Consider the following 17,902-nt stretch of genomic DNA (forward strand, 5'->3'; position numbering starts at 1 on the left):
GTTAACCTTTTTTCTAAGTTACATGGTTTAGGTGAAATAAAACTACCCTGGTCATGCCCTCATTGCTAAACCAGTCCTGGCACAGACAGTACTTGTGTTTTAACCCTCTTGCTCTCTTTCTCTTCCTCCCATGGACCTGTGAGTGCTCCTTTGTACTGTGGGGTGCAGGCTGCTCAAGGAGCAGACATGGTTTCTTCTATGCTGGGCTGGCTGTGCCGTGTACCAGGTCAGGGGCATCATAAACAGGCCAGGAAGAGGAGAGGCAGCCTATGGTGGTTTGGACAAGAGGGAGGCATTTGGAGGTGACAGTGCTGAAGCAGTGGAGGCGTGGTGCCGATGTGGAGGTGTGATCCTTGAGGGAAGTACAAGTAGGGGATTGCCATCTGCACCGGACCCCAAAGCAAAGCCACTCTGAGAAACTTGTGTCAGGACAGGGGTGGGAGGCCACGCCCAGATCCCACTCCCAGTGATAAAGTCCACGGTGGACTCTGCCTCCTGGGCTAGTTTGAGGATTGTGGTGCGTTGTCACCTATAAAGGAGCTGATGAGAGCAAGTCCTTGCACTGAGAAAAGAAGGACCAGTGTGGGGGGAGCAGCGACTTATGTCTGATTTGAAACAGGGGACTTACCCCCACCTCCTCCTGCCGTGCTGAGTCCTGTGCGCAGGACCGTAGGCACAGCTGTCTGCAGTAAACCGTTCATTTCACAAGCCAGCTGGTTTAGTGATAATTAAACCAAGGATGACAGCACAGAATTTAATGACGATAATCACTTTCATTTGTCAAGTGCCCCAGACTCCCAGGGATGCTGACTGTGGCGTTCAGAGGCCATGGTGTCCCAGCCTTGAGGAAAGAGGAGGGAAGCCAGCCACAAATGCCCCTTAGACAGAAGTTTTGGGTATGAGTTTCTATCTGAGGAAATGCTAGCAGCCCTGAAGGGGAGATCAGCCTCAGCTTGGAGCTGATATACCAGATCCTGGGAAAACACCCTCCAGGAGCCTTGCAGAGCCCCCGAGTGAGGAAGTGGCAGGAATTCACAGGAATCCATACCACAGAGCCTCTGGCCCTGAAGAGCCTTCGTAGGCATGAACCTTTCCCTTAGGGAGGAAAACCTGAGTCGTAAGTTCTGCATGCCTCTCCCAACTCAGCAGCAAGCCCCAGAATGCTACCGGATACCATGTTTCCCCTGCAGAAGAGCCAGGGAAGCCACAGGGAGCACATCTCTGTTTGAGGGCTGGATGTGGAAGCCATAATGGCACGGGCCTGTTGATTGCTAATCTGAGTACAAAGAAGACATGTAGAAGCTGAACCCTGAACCTGAAGACAGTCAGTGACAATATCTCAGAACTCCCAGCCACACTCAGTCAGGGGACCTTCACTCCCAAACAAGGACCTCTTGGCAGGAAATGAGAACAACTCTGGGATTCTTGCTCCAAGGATAGTCTTTGCACGTTTTCCCCTAGCCCTCAGTGTTCTCCCAACTTCTCAGTAGGTACAGAGGTCCTCAGGGTCTGCTTCTTGCCTAGTGTGTACCCAGTCAGACGCTTGATGAGGGCTCCTTGAAGCAGGCGGTCTGCGTCCCACTCTGTCTTGAGAGGTATGTCTCCTGCTTTGGTGCAGAGAGGTCTGTGGTGGGCACAGCTCTCCCTCCAGAATTTGACAGGATAAAGTTGCCATGGTGTTTTAGAGGGGACTTCACTACTACAGAGGAACCGTTGGTACCCTGAAAGCCCCTGTTCTTGAGGCCACTGCCAGTACAGTACTATGCTGGTAAAGTCGGAAGCAGGAGGCGGAGCATCTGGGGAGTGGGTACAGGAGATATCACCTCTTTCTCAGGAAAGCATGTTGCTCAGTTAGTCCCCCCACAAAACTCCAAATGAGCACTCAGGGTAGCCAGCACCATACCTCGACCTCCCCAGCCCTGTGTGAATACCCCAGCTAAATGAGCCTGTCTGGCTTCTGACTGCTGAAACTCAGACTTGCTCAGCTGTGACCTTTTATTGGCAGTGTGTGCTGCAGAAATAGAGAACAGAAGCGCCCTCCCTCCCTCCATCCCGCCAAGCCCAGTGAGCAGTATGTGACGAACTAGCTGGGTTCTCACCGCAGTCTATTCCATACTGTTGCTCTTTGAGATTGAAGCAATGCTCAGCCAGTGCCTGCAAGGCCCTGAGGCCATGAACCTTCCAGACAACTAACATTCTTTGAAATGGCTGGCCTTGCATGCATTTCAGTGAAAGAAACCAGTAAGATCTCCAGAGGACCTGTGTCCACACTGGCTAGAACCAGACCCCCAGGACTTACCAAAACTGAGCAGAAGTCAGATTTCATGCTGATCTGAAACCAGGGCTAGTTCATCATCCTCCATTGCATTTGGAATAAAAACTCCACCTCCACCCAGGCTGAGGAGATGCTGCCCAAGGGCTTCTGGTGACTTGGACTAAACCCCTCAGGGACATTTCATCACCAAAGGTTTCACATAGATGGCCGCAGGCATCTTTCTTAAACATGTCATCCCTAGGGCAGGCCAAAGCATGGCTGAGCTAGACTTCTTCCCCTCCCCCGGGCCTATTCCACACTTAGTTGAGAGTAGCAGGGAAGTGGGAAGAAAATAGGAGCAACTGTGGAGTTGTGGTCACCTGGAGCTGGGAATAGCATCAGAAACAGCTCGAGTACACACACTGAGAATCATGCAGAGTCACGCCAGATTGCGAGCCACACATAATTCAGGCTCGGAGGAAGCTGCCTATTAGAGCTACTTAGTTTTCTCACTCACTGCGGCACAGAACACGCACAGGCCAGGCGAAGATGAGCCCGAGTTCCCGTGAGACTGCAGGGTGTGGACTTCAAGTGTGGCCCACTTTTGCGACCTGAGGTCACAACACTCTGCATTAGTGAGGAGCCATGGGGACAGCCTGGGCCAGGACTGTGTGTGGAAGCAAGAACAGAGAGGGGCCCGTCCTGTCCCCAGATGTCTAGCAGATGTTAAGCATGGTAGCCTGGGGAGGTAGCAGAAGTTTTAGGGTCTGCTCCAGAAACAGGTTTGTCATGGTTATGGTTTTGTCCCCTATAAGCCTGTAGTCATCATGGCTGGATGGCTGGAAGCTCTGGACACATGGATTAGTGTCCACTAGAGAGTTCAGGTGGGCCACAGAGAATCTCAGAGAACAAGGCCTGGCCTCCCCTCCTGAGAATGTTCCTGCCAGCTGACTCCGTCATGACAGCCTTTTCCTTCCCTTGGCAACAGAGAGGTCAGTCAGCCAAGAATGCTCTACCAATATTCAGTGCCTGTCAGGGTGACAGTTACTCCTGAGTATGTGCTGGGAGGTTCCGGGATGGGAACCCCCGTGTCGTGGGGGCCTCTTCCCCGAAGCTCAGGAGAAGCTGATGTCTTCCCACAGATGTGATGAGAACTGCTTGAGCTGCGAGGGCTCCAGCAGGAACTGTAGCAGATGTAAAGCGGGCTTCACGCAGCTGGGGACCTCCTGTATCACCAACCACACGTGCAGCAATGGTGAGCACAATAGAGTGACCTCAGAGCGAGAGAGAGCAGCCATGTGATTGACCATCTCGTTGGCTGCATGGCTTAAAAGTTTGTATACTGTTCCCACTCTCCGACATAGGCTACAGAAAGCTTGGGTGTAACTCCCTCGTAAGAAGGGTCAGCCAGCACCAGGAGACCTAAAAGACCTCATCCCCGGGTCTAGGAGGACAGAGTTGAGCCCCAGATGTCTACGAGGAGCTTCTTCATCTATGTTAGGAGAGCCCTGGCTCTGCAGATAGATGGTGGGGAAGATAAATCATCATAAAAACAGAAACTCGGAAGAAGTCAGACAGTGGCGATGCCAGGCAGAAGGAGGGTCAGCAGAGGCCTCTCTCCTGGAGGCCTTATACAGGAGCGGGTTACTGCATCTTGGAAAGGGGACTCATACTGAGTGAGCGGCAGGGAGGAGCTGCATGGAGCCAGTGCTGGGTACCATGCCCTGATGTGCAGGAGAGGGGAGCCACCCAGCCAGTGGGTCTAAGGGTGGATAGCTAATCCCTGGTCATAGCGCTGGTGTGGCCCTGTCCTGGCAGATGGCCCAGCACACTAGCAGGTGACCTTTTTGCCTTTGGAAAATCCTGTCCTTTGAAAGCCTAGGAGGCTTCCTGTTTAGGGAGTCCCCGCTCAGGTCATGTATCTGCCCTAGGAAGTGAGGCTGCCATTGGACAGCCTGCTCCCAAGTGACAATATAGAGGCAGGGCACTCCCTCTTGTCACGTAAGCTCAGAAGTCCCATACCCCACTGCCATCTGGGCCTCATCAAACTTTGCTGAAATGGCTCATGACGCTGTGTCCTGCCTGGTACGCCATCAGTGCTTGGCAAATGGAGAACGGCTGAATCCTAACAGGACCAAAAATCTGATCCCTCCTCCTCCTTTTCTGTTGCCAGCCGATGAGACCTTCTGTGAGATGGTGAAGTCCAATCGGCTCTGTGAACGGAAGCTCTTCATCCAGTTTTGCTGCCGCACCTGCCTCCTGGCTGGGTAGGGGCACCAGCTGCCCGCAGAGGGCAGGGTCCTCCTGTCTGCCCATTTGCCCATCTACCTTCCTACAGATGGCCAGCCATAGCCTGTTCCAGATGGCCCTGCATCTGACAGCTGTGTCTCCCCCAGAGCATCTCTGAGCACCTGAACGAGGTGGAGGTGGTGCTCAAGGCTATGTGGCTAAATTGACAAAAATCCCCTCGATCTCTTGCTGGCTGCAGTCTAAACTTGGACTCAAAATAGGAACAAAATGAATTATGAGACTCATACCTGCAGCTTCTGAGTGGCTCCTGGGACCCTAGTTTACTGAAACTTCAAGACCAAAGCAGAAAAAGGGAGGTACCTGACATTACATCAAGTCCTCCTCCCACATCTTTGTGTGACCGAACAGATCTCACCGAGTTGGCCGGCAGGACCCTATGCTGTCCTCACCTATGGTGAAGGGCCTCACTTCCTCCTCATGCATCACTGGTCACCAAACAGCCTGTGGGATGGTTTGGTCAGAGTGTAAATAAAATAGGTTTCAGGGCATAAGATGTATGACCACTGGGGATAGAACCTATGACTGTGTAGTCAGCTTCTTCCGGAACTGCAGCCCCCGCCAGGAAGGTCCAGCACCAAACTGAAGTAGGTCCACTGTCCTCTCTTCAGCATTCTCCTCTGAGTGAGCCGAGCTGTCCGCATGACTGTTCTACCTGTGTCCCTGGGGCCTCCTGGGCCTGAGCCACCAGCCATCTACAGATGCGGAGCCTGTGAAGGAGGGTCCAAAGGAGCTACTTAGCCAAAAGACATCTGATGGCCAGGCAGTTCCTCCTTAAACACGCAAAGCCAACCCCCGAGTCACTAATTGCCAGTCCTTCACGCACACACCTGCTTTCCAAGTGCATTTGGCCTCTGCGCTCAGGACTCTGTTCTTGGGTAGATGCTACTCTGGTCCAGTATAGAACAAGCCTACATGAGAGAACTGGACTGATTTTTCTGCCAAGCCTGTGTGGGCATTTTATAAGCTACGTGTTCTAATTTTTACCGATGTTAATTATTTTGACAAATATTTCATATATTTTCATTGAAATGCGCAGATCTGCTTGGTCAGTTCCCTTTAACGTGGGGATAACATTTGCCTTAAAATTTTCCAACCTTGTCTTTCTCCATATGGTCCAGCTCTCTCCTCTCTGACTATGATGTGTTTGTCTTGTCACCTGTAAGTGACAAGGACTCAGCTGTTGTTTGTTGAATCCACAACTTCAAATAAGAAATCAGTGAAGCAAATCTAATGTTAACCCTGAGTTAATAAAAGAGTTAACATCCCATTGCAAAGGAGCCTGTGTTTCTTTCCAAGATAAAACTTTGAGCCTTGGTGCTGGCCAGTGGGTAAAATGGGGATCACTTTGTGGGTTCTTGATTTGTTTGATGTCTGCATTCATTACTTTTCTCATTGCTATAACAGAATATCTGACAAGAAGCAGTGTAAGGGGCTAGAGAGATGGCTCAGTGGTTGCTTAACACTTGGCGCACCCCTTTAATCCCAGCACTTGGGCGGCAGAGACAGGCAGATCTCTGTGTTCAAGGCCAGCCTGATCTACAGAGTGAGTTCCAGGATAGCCAGGATACACAGAGAAACCGAGTCTCAAAACTAAAACAATAAAATAAAAACATTTGTTGTCCTTGCAGAAGACCCAGATTGACTTCCTCGTATCCACTTGGCAGCTCCTAAGTGTATGTAGCTTGCAGTTCCAAAAATCCAGTTTCTTCTCACCTCTGTGGCACCAGGCACAAAGGTGATGCACATACATAAGTTCAGGCAAAATGCGTAGAACAAAATGAATGCTTAAGCAGCAGTTTAAGGGATGGAGACTTAATTTGGCTCCCAGTTCCAAAGAGTAGTCCACTGTGATAGAGAAGCCATGGTAGCAGAATCCAGAAGTAACTGGTCGCGCTGTAGCCACAGTGAGGAAAATGAATGCTCACTTACACTAGGTCACTTTGTCTTCGTACACAGTCTGAGACTCCAACCCCTGGAGTGACACTGAGCAATCAGGATGGGTCTTCCACCTCAATTAATTTAATCTACATGATTCCTCATAAGCACACCCAGAGCCCTGTCTCTTAGGTGATCCTAGATCCTACAAAGTGTACCGTGTTAACCACCACAATACCCCACAGAAGGCTTTAGCAAATGTTAAATGGAATAAAGAGGGAAGCGCCTGCTTACCTGAGTTTGATCCCCGGAACCCTCATGATGGAAGAAAAACTCAACTCCCAAAGGTTGTCCACTGCCCTCCACATGCTATGCTACACAAACACTCACACACACATACATACACATAATACACAGTTGTAAAGCTTCAAAGTAAGAGACTCTGCACCATCAAAGCCAAGTAAGGTAAAGGAGACCCTGAGGTCATTCATTCACCTACATCTGGCTAGTGCCATTTAACTGTGTGAGGACCTGCCTCTTCCACAGCTACTGAAATCACTGCACTCATGGGTCACCTGCCTCTTGGGATTTTCACCATGGCCTGTGAGGCCCAAAGCATGTGTGTAGAATCCTTTAGTTGCAGATAAAGGGCACATGCTAAAAACGAGGAAGCAGGGGATGGGCAATGCTTCGGAAATCCATGGCTGTTTCAGAACTTTGGGGACAAGTGTCCTGTATGAGTACTGTCACCTGGATCCCATTTTCATTAAAGTCATGCCCTTCTCCCCTATGACCTGCTTGTCTCACGTTAGGACGAATGAAAAGACCACGGCCATCTATCTCCCCAGTGCAGCTGGTGTTAATCCAGCCCCCGAACTAACTTCCTGGCTGTTTCTTGGCTCTGCTTCCCTGGGACAGGATTCTGCTAAGCCTGTCTTGCACAGTGATAGCCACAAGAATTGCTTGTATAGCAGCATAACCTTGGAGGCTCTGTGACAGAGAAGGGGGGTGATACATAGCTCTTTTGAAGGGGACAGACTGCCCATAGCAGTCCACCACAGACAGACAAGGCAGGGTTATCGAGTAAGACTACGAAGGGGTAAGTGAGTATGTCTGGTATTCTGTGTCTGGAGTGAGGAAATTGCCTTAAGGACAACACCTTCCTCCTCCCCTCCTGTGAACTTGTTACCAGTGGTCTGGACTGGATGTTTCCAGGTTCTTGGCCTTTTCAAAGACTCACTGCATTGCAAAAGTATCAAAACTTTACTCAAAGCAAAGCAATAGAGTAGGTCAAACAATGTCAATGTTCACAAAAGGCTATATGAGTGGAGAGGGTACTTAAGGGCCCAGGTTATTTTGGGGTTCTTCCTTTTATGGAACCCAAAAGGAGGTCAGTTGATAAGTGGTATAGTGGGAGGTAGTTCTATTTTGATTGACAAGTCTGTGTTACATAGGCTCACTGCATATGTTCTTTCCCATAATGATCTGATTTTAATCACATGCATACACAAATAATTATATGTAGGCAAAGTGTCAACGAGACTCTCTCTGAAAGTCCACTGAGAGTACTCAGTTTGCCTTATTGTGTTTGGACCCAAACCAGTTCAAGCCTGGTCAGCCTCCTAGTTTCTGTACAAACTGGAGTATGGTTAAATAGGATTTGTATAACTTTGGTAATTGTTCATGAGAGGAGGAACTTATTTCACAGATCAGAGAGGGGTGTGTGTGCAGCCCAATGTAGGTGGGGATCATAGGTTACTAGGTCCACTATATAACCAGAGGTATATGGAACATAATGCATGTGGGTAAGGGTCTTACTTTGGCATGTGCATTGTTAGAAGGGAGGTCTGAGTATAGCATAAGCCAAGTGGAGTTCCACAATGCTAATATGAATCCTTTCCCTATATCTGCATCAAAACTACATCTGAATTAAAACCACGGAGTATGCTGTTAGCCTCTAGAACCCAAGCATTAAAAAATGCCAGTTGTTTACTAAGAGTGCATAAGCCAGATAGATATATGGAGAGCTGAGTCATGGTAGCAGATACTATAATTCCACTTTTCCTGAGGTATAGACAGGAGAATCTCAAATTTGAAGCCAGCCTGGGTTATACAAGAAAACCCTGAATCGAAGAAAGAAAGGAAAAAAAGAAACCCAGCCTGATGGCTGGAGAAATGGCTCAGTGATCAAAAGTACTGATTTCTCTTCCCAAGGTCCTGAGTTCAAATCCCAGCAACCACATGGTGGCTCACAACCATCTGTAATAAGATCTGATGCCCTCTTCTGGGGTGTCTGAATACAGCTACAGTGTACTCATATATAATAAATAAATAAATCTTTTTAAAAAAAAGAAAGGAAGGAAACCAGCCTGAAATATGTCTTTAGTGGAAGAGTGCTCATATTACTTGCAATGCATGAGGCCCTGGGTTTAATCCCCAGTACAGACAGACAGACAGGAAGGCAGGCAGACAGACAGAACAACCAGATAGAGGTAGAGGGAGAGGGAAAGGGAGAGAAAGAGAATGCAAGAGAGTACTTGTATAGCTTATATGTCCCAAAGAACACCTCATCAAGAGGCAAGCCAGTGGGGTAGAAAGTGGAGGAGCTATTGACAAAGTTCTAGTGACTAAATGGAATGGCACCTTAAAAAAAAAAAAAAAAAAAAAAAAAAAACTGGGGCTGGAGAGATGGCTCAGTGGCTAAGAGCACCGAGGTTCTGAGTTCAAAGCCCAGCAAACACATGGTGGCTCACACCCATCTGTAGTGAGATCTGATACCTTCTTCTGGTGTGTCTAAAGACAGCTACAGTATACTTATATATAATAAATAAATCTTTAAAATGTGCATTTGTGTTAAAAAACAAAAGGACTGACCAGGTCTTAGCTCAATGGTAGAACACCTTAGCATTATGAATCCCTGGTTCCTTTAATCACGGACACTACTATAACTATTCATAGGAAAGGGCTGACCACATCCAGTGCCTGTTCACAGATGCTCACACTCAAGGTAAAGATTATCAAACACTACTAGGCCAGGCATTATTTATGGATTTTATTTTAAATAGCAGGATCACAGTTGTCTCAGTTATTGTTTTGTTGCTGTGAGAGCAAATTATAAAAGAAGCAGCTTTTCCTAATCAAAGATTCCATACCCCTTACTCCTGCATCCCTCTTGACTATAAATCCAGAACCTTGTGGCTAATGCTACCAAATCCTGCTTGCCAGCCTGGGCTGAAACCTGACCCTCTCCATGACTTATGTGCATAGGTTTTGGTTTGTTGTGGCTTTCCTTTGTTGAACAAGCTTTGCTGTTCATGAGGTGGAAGCTTCCTGGGTGAGGTCATTTTACTCCCCTTACTCTATTTCTCCTTACACCCTTCTTCAACTTCTCATCTCCTTGAGCAGAAGGCTTGGCTTCCACATTCCTCCAAATAAAAGCATAGTCAAGCCTGTCATGGCAATACCCCACTCCTGGTACCAACTTCTGCCTTAATCACTGTTCTATTGCTTTAAAGAGACACCACAACAGATGCAACTTATACTATAAGAGCATTTAACTGGGATCTTGCTTACAGTTACAGAGGGTTAGTCTATTGTCGTCATGGTGGGAAGCATGCAGTCATGGTGCTTGAGTGGCAGTTAAGAGTTTATGTCTTGATCTATATAGACAGCAAGGGGGGGGGCAACAGAGAGACAGGGAGAGACAGAGAGAGACAGAAAGCATGGGCTTTTGAAACCTCAAAGCCCATACCTGTGACATACCTCCTCCAACAAGGCCAAGCCTCCTAATCCTTCCCAAAAAGTTCTATTAACTGGGGATCAAGCATTCAAACATCTGAGCCTATAGAGGTCATTCTGACTTAAACCACCACATAGACTATCTACACTAAGGGCAACTAGACATCTCTGGAGCCTATTATTATAGCAAGTCCTATTCCCACAAGAACCAAAGTGACAAGAGACAATGATGTCTTACTACCTAAGAGAAAAGTTCTCAGCCAGGTCTGTTTGCTTTTTCAGAGGATCTTCAGCAATGTCTGAAAACATTTTTGACAGGTAGAGGGTGTCATTCCTATCTAAGCTCCCTACACTATGCACAAAGCCTTGACAACCAAGAAGTATGCAGCCTAAAATGTCAGCACACTCAGACTGAGAAAGCTTAGCAACAGTAAGTGTAATTAAAAAGAAAAATGTTTGAAAAGTCATAAGGATCTCAGAACCCACTTATGGTTTGATGCACCCATTTGCTTGCTAGAGTAAGACACCCTACTCCTGGTAACAATTTCTTAGTTAGGATGACTAATGCTGGGATGAAACACTGTGACCAAACAACTTGGGGAGTATTTGCCTATACTTCCACATCACTGTTTATCATCCTAGGAAGTCAGGACAAGAACTCAATTAGAGTATAAATCTGCAGCAGGATCTGATTCAGAGGCCCTGGAGAATTGCTTTTGACTGGCTTGCTCTTTGCTTGTTCAACTGGGATTTTTATAGAACACAGGACCATCAGCCCAGAGTTTCCCCACCCACAATGGACTGAGCCCTTTTCTATCAATCATTAATTAATTGAGAACATACCCAAACAGACTTAGCTATACCCAGATCTTATGGGAAAATTTTCTCAGTAGAAGTTCTCTTCTCTCAGATGACTCTAGCTTGTGCCAAAACACAACTGATTCCTTATCAACTTGACACACAAATATATCAATAGCTTAGTAAGCATGACACTTCCTTTCTTGTTATCTCCAAGATCTCATTAATATTATAGTATAAAACATATTGCAAAGTTTAAAAGTCTCACAGTGTTTTACAAATTCAAACACTTTAGAAGTTCAGTCTCAGGGCTGGAGAGATGGCCCAGAGGTTAAGAGCACTGACTGCTCTTCCAGAGGTCCTGAGTTCAATTCCCAGCAACCACATGGTGTCTCACAACCATCTGTAATAGGATCCAATACCCTCTTTTGCTGTGTCTAAAGACAGATACAGTGTACATATATATATATATATATATATATATATATATATATATATATATATATAAAATAGATAATTCTTTTTTTAAAAAAGTTCAATCTCTTTAAAAACCCAAAGTCTCTATAAAGCTTCCAAACCTATTGTAAAAGTTCAGTACTCTCAAATGTAGGTAGGCTCCTATGAAATAAAAAAAAAAAATTAAATACTTTCTTATTTGAAAAGAAAGAACCAGGGTATAGTCATAAGCAAAGCAAAGCCAACCCGAGTTCTAACAACAGCGTAAATAGCTCTGTGTCCAATGTACAGCTCTTCTGGGATCCCCTACAGGGCTTGCCACAGTCCCCCTTTTTAAAGTAGAGAAATGTTCCCACATCTCTCTTAAATTTACTTTTTGAGATTTTTTTGTATGGTATATGTCCCTTGTCCCTCGTCTCCTCGCAGATCCTTCTGCCCTCCCGCCCCCCATCTACTTATCCAGCTTCAAGGAATTTCTAGCTCTTAAAAACCAGCTCTCTAGTCCAAGGACTCCACCTAGTGGTTCCTAGTGGTACATTCTGGACGTAAAGAAAGTTGGAAATAAGTTGATGGCTGTGTGGAATATTGCGGAGGGGAGTGTCATTATTTGTTTTGTTTTGTGTAATTTTTTTAAACAATCACAAAGCAAAATTATAGAAAAGTAATATGACGCAAAAATATTTTCCTGAAGAATGTGAGAGTAATTTTTTGAAATAATGTTCATGATTTCCTCAAACACTTTAGAAGGCATTTCTTTTTTTCTATTAGTTAATTAATTAACTTTATAATCCTATCACAGCCCCCCTCCTCCCAGTCCCTCCCTTCACACAGCCCCTCCTCTCATTCCCCCTTCCTATTCTCCTCTGAGAAGAGGAGCCACCTCCCAGCCCCCGGTCACCAACCCCACCTGGCACATCAGGACTAGGCACTTCCTGTCCCACTGAGGCCAGACAAGACCGCCTAGTTAGGGAAACAGAAACCACCACCAGCAGCAGAGTCAAGGACAGTCCCTGCTCCAGTTGTCTGGGACCCACATGAAGACCAAGCTGCACGTCTGCTACCTAATGTTGGAGGGGAGAACTGGGTCCAGCCCATGTTTGCTCTTTGGTTCAGTCTCTGGAGACCCCAAGGGTCCAGGTTGGTTGACTCTACTGGCTCTCTATGGAGTCCTTATCCCCTCTGGATCCCTCAGCCCTTCTCCCAGTTCTGTCTAAGGTTTGGTCAGCTGCTGAGTAGAGTCTCTCAGAGAACAGCCATGCTAGACTCCCGTCTACAAGCGTAACAGAGTGTCATTAACAGTGTCAGGGATTAGTTTTTCCCCATAAGGTGGGTCTCCAGTTGAGCCAGCTACTGGTTGGCCATTCCCTCAGTCTCTGCTCCATTTTGGTCCCTGGATTTCTTGTAGGCAGGACAAATTTTGGATGGAAGATTTTGTGGGTAGCTTGGCATCCATATCCCTCCACTGAAGTCCTATCCAGCTACAAGAGGTGGTCACATCAGTCCATATCCCTCACCAACTGGGAGTCTCAGCTAAAGCCAGTCTCATAGATGCCCTAGAGCCTCCCCCATTCCACATCTCTGGCACACCCTAGAAATACCCCACCCCACCCTACCCCACTCACTCCTGATTTTCCTTCACTCTCCCATCCCTCTCTCTCCCTAGCTCTCTCTACATCTGATTTCCATCCCCACCCACCCCATTTCCCTCCCTATCTTATCTCCAAAGAATCTTTTTAGATAAAAGATGTAGTTAAGATTTATATTTAAAAGCTATAAAGAACAAGAATGACCAAAGTGATGAAAAAAAAAGTGGAGCTTGAATGTTTTTTTTATAAAGCATGTATTATTAAAAAACAGTATGATATTATGCAAGTAAGCCCACAGAACAGAATGGCTAGTCCAAAAGCAGACCTTCGCATGAGTTTGGACACTTAGTTTTGACAAGAGTGGCTTTGGAGAGCTATAAGGAAAGACTGGCCTTTGACTGTGGTGTTAACTGTATTTTCAGATGGTGTTGCTATGACCACAGCAATTCTTATAAAGGAAAACATTTAATTGGGGGTGGATTATAGTTCTACAGGTTTAGTTCACTATCATCATGGCAGGAAACATGGTATTGTGCAGATAGACATGGTGCTGGAGAAGGAGCTGAGAATTCTACATCTTGATTTAAAGGGAGTGAAAGGAGACTGTGTGCCACCATGGGCATAGCTTGATCATAAGAGATCTTAAAGCCTGGCCCTGAAGTGACATACTTCTCCCTATAAGGCCACACCTCCTGATAGTGCCACTGTTTGCCCTGCTGCTTGCTGGGGCTAGAACATTTCCCCTTGTCTTAGAAAATTTGTTTTATTCCTGCACAAACATCATGACCAAGAAACAAGTTGAGGAGGAAAGGGTTTATTCAGCTTACACTTCCACATTGCTGTTCATCACCAAAGGAAGTCAGGACTGGAACTCAAGCAGGTCAGGAAGCAGGAGCTGATGCAGAGGCCATGGAGGGATGTTACTTACTGGCTTGCTTCCCCAGCCTTACTCAGCCTGCTTTCATATAGAACCCAGGTCTACCAGCCCAGGGATGGCTCCACCCACAATGGGCTGGGCCCTCCCCCTTGATCACTAGTTGAGAAAATGCCTCACAGCTGGATCTCATGGAGGCATTTCCTCAACTGAGGCTTCTTTCTCTGTGATAACTCCAGCTGTGTCAAGTTGACAAAAAACCAGCCAGTACACCCTTCATCCAATTACATCTTCACCAGGTTCCTGTTTTTGATGTTTTCCATCACTGCTTAAGCTTAGCTGTCCACAAACTCACTCTGTAGACCAGGCTGGTCTCAAACTCAGAGATCTACCTGCCTCTTCATTCTGAGTGATGAGATCAAAGTTGTGAGCCCCACACTTGGCCCTAAGCTTTACTTCCCTTTCCCTTTCCTTTAGTTCCTTTTCACAGGTTGGAAGCTTAGCTGGGTGGGGACCTGTCCTGCGATCACCACTTTCTGTGTTCCATTTAACACCAGGCTTTTCTTTAATCTGTTTATCTCTTTGATCCCAGGACTTAGCCTCATTCCGTTTCTATGTGTCTCTTTCCTCCTCAAATTGATCATTTTGTATTTTTCTTGCTCAGTTTGCTCCTTTTTCATTATAGATTTGCATTAAAGTGCACATTAATAAACACACAAGGCGGTCTATACTAGGCTATTTTGAGATTTCTTCTGCCAACAGACTTCATCAAAGTCTTCACTTTAGCCTCAGATTTTTTTTTTTTTTTTTTTGATTTTTCATTTTTTGATTTCATTTTTCAGATAAGGGCAAAAAGCAGCCCCATTATTCACCAAAATAACACAAAAACAGTGTTAGAAAAAAGATAAAGAGAGTGGGGGATTTGTTCTATGGAGGTGTGGTGAGGTATGGGGGGAAGAGATGTCTCTGGTGGACCCATATTGGGCATCCCTTCCTCCAGAGGAACCAGCCACAGGGCAGTATAGTACAGAATAGAGTTTATTCAGGGCATAGGGAGGGGAGTTGAGAGGGTAGTAGAGGCAGAGAGAGCGGAGAGGACAGAAGTAGAGGCCAGCCATGAGCAGATGGAGAGAGAAGGGAGGAAGGGAATGGGGAGAGAAGAGACAAAGGAGTAAGGACAAGAGAAGAGAGAACAAGAGAGTGAGGGGGGCAAGCAGCCCCCTTTATAGTGCCAGCTAACTGTGGGGCAGAGCATACCTGGCTATTGCCAGGTAACTGTTGGTTGGAGTTTACAGAATCCTAACAAATAGTCTCTGGGTCACACACTAAATTTCTACTGAAGTCTCTTGAGCCAGACTCCCACCATGACACACTTCCTCCAGCAAGGCCATACTTCCTAATAGTGCCTCTCCATATGGACTGTGATGGTTTGCATATGCTTGGCCCAGGGAGTGGCACTATTAGATGGTGTGACCTTGTTGGAGAAAGTGTGTCACTGTGGGAGTAGGTTTGGAGATCTTCCTCCTAGCTGCCTGAGGATGCTCAGTCTGTACCTGGCTTCCTTTGGATGAAGAGGTAGAACTCTCAGCTCTTCCTGCACCATGCCTGCCTGGATACTGCTATGCTTTGATAATAATGAACTGAACCTCTGAACCTGTAAGCCAACCCCAATTAAATGTTGTCATTTATAAGACTTGCCTTGGTCATGGTGTCTGCTCACAGCAATAAAGTCCTAACTAAGACATGGACGAAGCATTCAAACACCCGAGTCTATGGGGACCATATCTATTCCAATCACACAATTGGAGGAAAAGTATATCTTGGTCACTTCCTTCCTATATCAATTCCAGACACATGGCATTAGTGGGGACTCCTTTGTGTCTTGGGGGACATTTCCAGATAAGTTTAACTGAAAAAAAAAAAAACCCACCTTGAATAAAGGTAATACTATCCCAAGAGCTAACCTCCAGGTCAAATGTAAAAAGGAAAAGTGAGCTGAATATAGCATTCATTTCTTTCTGCTTCCTAACTGTAGATGCAATGTGGCAGCTACCTCAAATGCCTACAGCCATGACTTCCTACATGACTTCCTACATGTTGACCACCACCATGGTATATATCCTAACCTTAAACCAAAGTAAACCTATCCCCCATTAAATTGCTTTTATCTGGCAAAAAGCATACTAAATGACATATCAAAACCAAAAACCAAGGGTTGGCAGTTAAGAGTGCTTGGTGCACAAGCGTGAGCACCTGAGTTCAAGTCCCCAAGACCCACATAAGAAGCCAGATGTGATAGCGTGGGCCTACAGCCCCAGTGCTGGGGGATAAAACAGACACTGGCAGGGAAACTCACTGTGCAGTTTGCCCACTGCCAGCTTACCTCTAGGTTTAATGAAGGACACCTACTTCCTCCTCTGTCCTCCAGATGCCCACAGGTAGGTGCACCCGCAAACACATGTGCATTTACTACACACACACACACACACACCCACCCACACACACACACACCACAATGGTTAACTGGGTATGGTGGTAAAATAGTTCATATAAGCTAGTTATTGACAACCACACCCACACTAACTGAGCCAATTAAGAGTGTCTAAGCCCTTTCACTGGCTGGCAACCAAGAGTGAGCTCATGCTTTTTGGTGCTGAAGCTTGGAGGCACAGCATTTTTAAAAACAAAAGCTACAATGATATTGTTGTGCCCATTTCATGAACCCCAAAAGACCACCAAAGAGCTGATTCCAATGCAATCACATTAGGATCTTTGTTACAAGCTTGAGCTTGGGCCGCACTGCCATCTCTGGCAGAGCAGAATGGGACGGTGAAGCCTGGAGCTCTCAGTAGGACAGGCCTTTATAGGAAATGAAAAGCCAGTGAGGGCATTCTTAGCCTGGCACACATCTGATTGGAGCCATTATGGAATTTTGTATTCCTTTGACATAATTGGCTGGTGCTGGGAGCTTAAGGGAGTCGTAATTTCAGGGCGAGATCCCACCCAGCTAAGCTTATTGTTTGTGTTTGCAGTTGAACAACAGATAGTTATTATGACCTGGTTATTGCCTTCATTTGACACAAAGAAATATGATTGTGTGCCAAATTGACACAGGATGACACTAGCTTTTGGTCTGGACCTTGAGGCATAGTCACTATGAAGAACTTAGGCCCAAATATGGTGAGACACAGTTTTAATTCCAGCATTCAGGAGGCAGAGCCATGCAGATCTGTTTGAGTTCAAGGTCAGTCTACAGAGCAAGTTTTAGGACAGCCAAGCATTAGGCAGTGGAGTTGAAAAACAGAAAGTTGGTGATAATGTAATAGAAGAAGGGAGCCATGTTCCAGCTCCAGCAAGCAGCAGAGCTGAGCAGCTCTGGCCATGTGGCTCTGACTTTAGAGTCAAGAATAAAAAGGACTAACGGTTGGTCCAACTGATACCAGTCAGCTGGAGCTAAAAAATTAGCAGTGATTAAGAAGAGACCAGCATCACTGAGGTGAAATCTTCTGGCAAGTGTGTTCTGAGAGCACAAAGAGGCTGTGTTCCAGAGATAGCCAAGATTGTACCTCATGCTGCAGCTGGTCTTGGTAATGTGTAAGAATCACCCAGATAGTACTGGTTTTGAAGGCATGAAGGGGTTATGAACAGCAGCTGAGGCTTGGCACTGTGAGAGGCCGTGGATGGTCACTGGTGAAGGTGCAGCCTCAGCTGGAGTTCAGCCCAGGGCTGAAGGGGTCACCACTACATAAACTCACTATAATCCTAGCACATGGAGGTGGAGGCAGGAGACTGAGCTGTCCAAGTTCATCCTCAGGTCAGTTAGTCATTCCATGACTCAGCAGGTAAGAGAGCACATCCGGCCCTGTCAGAGGACCCAAGTTCAGACCCCAGCAACCACCTGTAACTCTAATTTCAGAGTATCTGGCCTTTGTGGGTGTCTTTACTCATGTGCACAAAACCATAGAAGTATACAAATGACTTTTAAGAGTGTTTTCTGTTCTTGCAGAGGAC

At 46.4% G+C, this 17,902-nt stretch overlaps 1 protein-coding gene across 2 annotated transcripts in view; it reads left to right on the plus strand.

The window, feature by feature from the left end:
* Window positions 1–5,814, plus strand: part of PCSK6 (proprotein convertase subtilisin/kexin type 6) — a gene marked incomplete at its 5' end in the record, with an annotated part of 176,723 nt that extends 170,909 nt beyond the window's left edge. For both annotated transcript variants that reach the window (XM_080914064.1, XM_080914065.1), the window contains 2 exons: window positions 3,397–3,509; window positions 4,428–5,814. In XM_080914064.1, the coding sequence (XP_080770190.1) occupies window positions 3,397–3,509; window positions 4,428–4,525 (211 nt within the window). In that variant the 3' untranslated portion in view covers window positions 4,526–5,814. The remainder of the gene's footprint in view (window positions 1–3,396; window positions 3,510–4,427) is intronic.
* Window positions 5,815–17,902: the final 12,088 nt, after the last annotated feature.

This window comes from Micromys minutus (assembly GCF_963924665.1).
Source record: "Micromys minutus genome assembly, chromosome: 3".
In the NCBI taxonomy this organism is placed as follows: Eukaryota; Metazoa; Chordata; class Mammalia; order Rodentia; family Muridae; genus Micromys; species Micromys minutus.